This window comes from Botryllus schlosseri, chromosome 10 (assembly GCF_051294905.1).
Source record: "Botryllus schlosseri isolate E-star chromosome 10, Bs_hap1, whole genome shotgun sequence".
Taxonomy (NCBI): domain Eukaryota; kingdom Metazoa; phylum Chordata; class Ascidiacea; order Stolidobranchia; family Styelidae; genus Botryllus; species Botryllus schlosseri.
The window spans coordinates 23,433,492-23,440,202 of NC_137245.1; the positions used below are offsets into that span (position 1 = coordinate 23,433,492).

The 6,711-nt window shown below is 43.2% G+C and overlaps 1 protein-coding gene across 2 annotated transcripts; it reads right to left on the bottom strand.

Moving 5' to 3' along the window:
* Positions 1 to 3,565: 3,565 nt before the first annotated feature.
* LOC145448549 (uncharacterized) lies at positions 3,566 to 6,453 on the bottom strand. Of its 2 annotated transcripts, XM_080326958.1 has the most exons (3): positions 6,237 to 6,452; positions 6,020 to 6,163; positions 3,566 to 5,959 (listed from the first exon to the last, which is right to left on the bottom strand). In XM_080326958.1, the coding sequence occupies exons 1-3, from the start codon at positions 6,277 to 6,279 to the stop codon at positions 5,115 to 5,117; spliced, it is 1,032 nt and encodes a 343-aa protein (XP_080183084.1). In that variant the 5' UTR covers positions 6,280 to 6,452; the 3' UTR covers positions 3,566 to 5,114. The 2 variants fall into 2 exon arrangements, with proteins under 2 accessions (XP_080183084.1, XP_080183083.1); XM_080326957.1 differs by having other exon boundaries at positions 3,566 to 6,163; positions 6,237 to 6,453.
* Between the last annotated feature and the right edge of the window lie 258 nt (positions 6,454 to 6,711).

Below are 6,711 nucleotides of genomic sequence, written 5' to 3' on the forward strand. Positions count from 1 at the left end.
GTTTTATGGCGACATATATATGCAATTACCACCTATTCATTCATGCCTTATAGAAAAATTTTGCGCCGCCGCCTAAGGCGACCAGGTCACACAAACTTTGCTGACCACCGAAGTCACGCCACGGGCTTCTTGGGGGCGAAGCCCCCAGAATAAGTTTGATTAATCACGCTATGGGTGCGGATTGTGCAAGACAATCGTTTTTAAGAGGGCTGACGGAGTGCTGTTACTGCCCTCCTTCTTATCCATTGCTTTATTACAATCTTTACAATATGGGGAGAAGGGGGCGCTGGAGCACGATAATTTTTGAAAGGGGGCGATGGAGGAAAAAAGGTTAAGAACCACTGTACTAAACTAACGAATCACACGATTTCAAATTTGTATTTCTTCACTGGCATATAATTTTTCCCTGCGTAATGGTATTTGTTTTCTGAAGTTCAGATTGCCAAGACAGTGTGCCGATCGTTCTGGCACACTTCTTGGAGTCGCATGTTACATGTCCTAAAACTTTAAATGTCTCGCCGATATATCCATTTCGATAAATCTTGCGTATTTTGTCTTGGGGAAGAGTAGGCTACCAAATAATGAAGAAACTTCGCAAATTGAAATCGCGCGAAAAATGTTTGAAAAAGTTGCAAACATTTTTGAAGAATACTCTATAGTTTATTATAATTCGCAAAATAATTTCGGTCCCCCTTCGAGCTCGGCCCTCCTCAATTGGGGGTTTGGGGTGCGGCAGTTACGGTCCTGATCGCGACTATGTCCGGAATGCGGCCGTATAGGCTACATAAGTCATCGAAATGCGACCGTGAATAGTAAAATTGTTGGCTACCCCTGGCCTATAGTCTATAGTAGTTGCACATCTGAACAAAATATCGTGAAGTATCTTCATCTTGTTTTTGTAGAACAATTTTCGGTTGGTTCGTGCGGATGAAAGATATTTCTCCAAAAAAGTGCGAATTAAGCTCAAAAATGTTGAAAAGCACTGATATAATGCATTGCATTACGTGGTTTGAATGAATGGTCGAGTAATAAATTTTTCAACAGGTATTTTGAAGCGCAACCCTTAATCTGTGGCTTGCCGTTATCAACAGCAGAGATAGCGCATTGGCTCGTAGTATGAGTAGCTTTTACAACCTCTGATGTAAGACGCGCCAGATACCAATAAACACAGGTGTTGTCGCCGTTGATGCTCGAGTGCAAGTAACGCCGTGAGTATATATAGCAGTGGCCGGGAACCTATGGCTCGCGAGCCATATATGGCTATTTGCCAAATATGTATTTTGTATTGAATTGATCAATCTTGCAACGAGTTGTTGTCAGGGTTGTAACCAAGTCACAAGGCTCCGAGTCACAAGTCAATCTCACTTTTATAGTTTTGACTCGACTCAAGTCGAGTCATTTTCAATTCGCCACCGCATCAAGTCCGAGTCCAAGTCATCCAGCGGAGGTTCGAGTCCGAATCATGGAAGTATGACTCTAATCCGAGTCCAAGTCATTGTGCTGACTGCTCAGTTACCAGTTAAAGTCTTGTTATAACCACTTTTTATAACTCTGTTTGGTGATATCGAATGGTCCGCATTTATAATATACTAATTTTCCTCATTTTAATAGTTTCTGGTCGCATTTTCAAGTACCAGTACCAATAGACGAAATCCCCACAGAGTGGTTACTTTATTATTCTTCAAAATTACAATGAAATATCGGTCCTAGGCCGTCTGAGTCTCGCGTCATATGACTTGGTTCGAGTCATGCGCAATGACTCGAGTCCAAGTCGAGTCAATACACAAATTGACTCGAGTCGAGTCGAGTCATTTCCGTATTTTGAGAGAATGACTCGAGTCAAGTCGAGTCATCGGAAAATCCTGACCGAGTCGAGTCATGTCGAGTCATGACTCGAGTCATTACAACCCTGGTTGTTGGCAAATTTTAATCACGGTCAAAATAATTATTCTCGTGGCAGTATACAAACATGTATTTGAAAGGTAAAGACAATATCGTTTTCAGGTTTACGGGCTCGTACCCCCTTTTTTCAAAATCATCAAATTCAAGTTACTGTCACGCCGGCGGCCAATATCGCTCGCGAATTCTATGTACCCGACTCGAAATTTTGAATTGCGCGATATAGGCTACGTTGATTAATCAAAGAGCATATAGCAGACACGGCGCCGCCCATTTCAAAACGCAGTTTTCAAGTAAGCATTGTCTTCCTGATCTATGTCGCGAAATGAACTGTTGTGAATGTGACATGTGAAAATTACAAACTCGAATTACAAACAACACCGGCGATAAAATGTATACATGTAGAGCAGTGGTTCCCAACCTTTTTTCACCCACGTACCATTTCGAGGTATTATGCAGTGCTCGCGTACCACCTAGATAAGTTCCATAATCTATGACGTCATAATCACGTATTTGACCTATGTGAGGTGTAGTAACAAATTCTATTGAACCAGGCATTAGCAGTCAGGGTTGATGGGATGCGTGGAATTGTTTTACACCACCAGTCAAAAGAAGAAGAACAACATAACGAAATAACAGTAAACAACCAAACTCATTTTATTTAATACGATGGCTACATTTGTTTGTTCTCCACTAACTGGCCGACGCTGGGCAAGTGGGCATATACGTTTGCTCACAGCGTAGTGTCCTACATGCAGGGCCGTAACAGGACTTCGTCAGCCCCCCCCCCAAAACGTTGGTCCTGGGCCCCCCATAGGGTGATAAACCTAACTTCTGGTGCCCCCCTCAGGCTCTACGTTCTTTACCGCTGTTTATCATCTATATTGGGTGTCTGTTTAGTGAGTCAGTTTTTATCGCCTAAACGCGCGAAGCGCGAAAAATTTCTATAATTCATGACTGAATCGGGCAATATGATCAGGAATTGCATATATATTGCTATCAATTTTTATCCTTTCTCTGCTCCCGTAATCAGATTTACCGGTAGAGCAGAGTGATGTGTGTTTGAAAGGGTAGGACCCCTCAATAATAAATAAACATCTCCGGATGTATTGTATACCCGTTGGCAGGAACGAAACAACACTTCGTCAGGCCCAAAAAAACTGGAGTCTTGGGCTCCCATAGGGTGACAAACCGACCCTCCAGGCCGCCACCACGTTGTTCACTTTGCCACGAAAGTATAGATGTATTGCGTAGTAAGCCAGCGCGAGGCGCGAAAATTTTCGATAATTCAAGATAAAATCGGTCAATAAGATCGGGAATTGCATATATATTGCTATTAATTTCTTGTCCTCTACACTCAGTTGCTCACGTAATCAGATTTACCGGTAGAGCTGAGTCAGGTATAGTCTTGGAAAATGTAGAGCCCGTAAATAATAATTAAACATCTTCGGGCAGGTGGACCCGTTGGTATGACTTCGTTACATGATGTTATTTCGTGACCTCCTGTCTGCTATATCAAAAATATACAATCGCCGAAACGTACTAAACTAAAAGATCTCACAATTTCAAATTGGTATTTCTTCACTGGCATATAATTTTTCCCTGCGGGGTGGTATTTGTCTTGTGAGGTTCAGATTGTCCAGACAGAAACATTTAGACGCCTATGGACTATTAAACCCACATGTATTTTGCATATATAACAAAGTTTTCGGTCAACATAAGGGCAGTCCTTTTCGGCCAAGGTTTTCTCGCTGCCAATCGTTCTGGCACACTTCTTGCAGTCGCATGTTACATGGCCTAAAACTTTATACGTCTTGATGTGTCGTGGCGAGGTAATGGCCGACGCTGATATGCCCATTTCTATAAATATTCAAGATACTTGGCAACTTGAAATCGCGCGCAGCGCGAAAGATTTTTGTTGAAGTTGCTTAAATTTTCAAAAAATACTCTATAATTTATGCTAATTCACGAAATAATTTTGGGCCTCCCTCGAGCTCGGCCCCCCCAATTGGGGGGTTTGGGGTGCGGCAGTTACGGCCCTGCCTACATGGTGTGGACACAAGCAAATGTCGCGGCTCAGTTAAATTGGTCCACGTCACACTCTCCATTTGGTCACAGGCAATCTGACGGTAGTTTTTGAACGGCTTGCCGAGCATTAAATTTGATAAAACGGGTATCAATAGAAAGCTACCGCGGTACTGCTTTCGTAAATATAGATTTTATTCTGCTCGTGGTATTGGAACCCCCCAAAATCGGCCTCGAATGTTGCAATCCAACGGAGGTTGGTATTGTGACGCAACCATGCCGTCTTGGAGCAGTTGAGCAGCAGCACAAACAGCAAGCGTATTGGCCATTGTAGCGCAAGCGATTGAGCATTCGCACTCTCATTCTCGCGCGGACTTGCTCCTGAGCCTCAGACGGCATGGTTGCGTCACAATACCAAACTCCGTTACAATGGAACATTCAACTCAGCCTTGAGCATTGAGAGGTGATCAATGATTTCACGGGAAAATGCTCGCGTACCACCTGGAAGACCTTCGCGTACCACTAGTGGTACGCGTACCACAGGTTGGGAACCACTGATGTAGAGCAACGTTATGTTGCCGCCTTTGAGAAGTCGATAAGTATTTAGATTTTCGTAATCAGTGCGACAGTCACATTCGATTAATATCAGTTGTAAAAAATTCTAAGCTACATATGAATTGCGTTATCAAGGGTGAGGCTTGGCCCGTCTGTTCTATACCTCTCTTCTCGACCTTTATTTCCGAACAATAATAATATCAGATTTTTCTGAGAAAATATGGCGCACACGAGGAATCCAATGCAGTGAGCTCGAATTTGTGCTACCATGACGTCATGAATTTTCAATTGTGACGTAACAGTTGATTCGCATGTATGGCTCTTTGGGAGTTGAGATGGAAAAAATAGGGCCAATATGGCTCTTCGGACAAAAAAGGTTCCCGACCACTGATATATAGCCTACCCGAGAATAGATAACGATTTCTTAGCAAGTAAAAAGTAAGTATTGCAGGCCCAGACAACAACTGAGAAAGGTTAGGCAGAAGTTATCTAATATCCTAACCATTTCAGGAAGTGGTCAAAATCTATTTCGGTACTTCGAAAATGTAGGTTGTACTTCGCTACGGAATGGCTCAATTTGCCCAGAAAAGCATAGACCCGTCCGTCGTTTTGGGTTTTTGCCATCATGCAAACTCTCACAATAGGCCGGCCAGAGTAGTAGCTACGATGACAGAAACAAATGTCAATATGGAGTAGCTCGTTAGCTTGCACGATGATGACTTGGTAGTGGAGGTACTGTCCACAGGTCGTTGAGTTGCAATCGCAGCCGCGACTATTCTGGAGATCCTATCTGTCGTCTTTGTCTCATATGGTTGCTCTGTAACGTCAGAGGCAGGGGAAAGGGACGTTGACACGTCCTCAGCCCAGCTGTCCGTAGTGTGTGCATCCATCGCAACATTACCGGTCTCAAGATTAGGAGCCGTGCTTTTTCTGGGCGATGTGGTGGTCGTATCGGTATTCGCCACATCCACATTATATGATTGCTCTGTAGCGTCATTGTTACTGGAAGGGGAAGTTGTAACGTCTTCGGTCCAGATCTCTGTTGCGTATCCATCCGTAGAGACATCCCCGGATTCACGTTTTGGAGCCGTGCTCATTCTAAGAGCTGTAGTGGTCGTGTGGGGATCCACTGACTCGTGGATACTACTGTCAGAATGCGTTGTAACGTAATCAGTCCAATCCTCTGATTGAGGTGTTGTAATAATGTAGTCAGTCCAATCCTCTGCTAGTGTTGTAAAAATACCAGTCTCCCCATTTGCAGCCGCGTCTTTTGTGGGAGCTGCTGTGGTCGTATCTGGCATCGTTCCCTCATGTACCTGTTCCGTAGCGTCAGAGGAAATATCATCTGTACTGGAAGGGGGCCATGTACCGACTTCAGTCGAATTCTCTATTGCGTTTATATCCGTTGTAATATTATCGAATTCTCCAACTGGATCCGCTGTTGTCCCAATACCGGATTCAGTCGCATCTTCGGTCGTTTCTGGAATATCGGTTTCTGTTTCTCTCGACTTCTCAGTGTTCAACTTCCAATATACCCTACCCGTTGTATATAAGGTGTCATCTTCAATCGTTCGTTGGGTCGTTTCTTGAACGCTTAACGAGGTTTCTGCTACTGTGTCAGCCTCGGTGTGTCCTGTCGTTGCTGGCTCATCTTTTCTCAGAATGTCACTGCTACGCGAGTATCCTAGGAAATATGTATAATTGAAAGCTACCTCTAATAAATTCTGTTCGGTAATTTCTCTAAGTAGGCTACTTACCAAATAATATTGTCAGTAGGAAGATTGTTCTAGTTTTAAACATTATAGAATAATTTATTGACGATATCACAATTCACAACTTCTTCGATTGTAGTAAGATTACCCGTACAGTGAGATAACCGTACGATACCTTAAGATACGCAGTATACCGTGTTTTATCTGTGCAAATGAAAGTCAACAACGATGACATTCAATGTAAATAAGTGCAAGCACGATTCGTAGCCCGAAGACAATTAAAGTCTCCTGATCTATGTAGGCTAATAATATGCCTTTGGCGTTCTAGCGCTGAAATCTGATGGCGTTTCTCATAGTGCATAACACTCGTCGGGGCTATCTCAAAATATCGTTACTTGTTGTCCAAATCACGTGAGGAAAATAGATAATAGAGTCAGCATTACGCTATATTTCTATATCGTATGTTCCCTACGGCAACATCGCAAATAATAAACACCAATTTCACGTCATATTTCGCCAC

What these genes read in the sequence shown, in the direction of transcription:
- LOC145448549 (XM_080326957.1), bottom strand. Translation starts at nt 6,279, where the DNA reads ATGTTTAAAACTAGAACAATCTTCCTACTGACAATATTATTTG. An exon ending in CCTACTGACAATATTATTTG is followed by an intron (nt 6,164 to 6,236) that starts GTAAGTAGCCTA and finishes CATATTTCCTAG; the next exon opens with GATACTCGCGTAGCAGTGAC.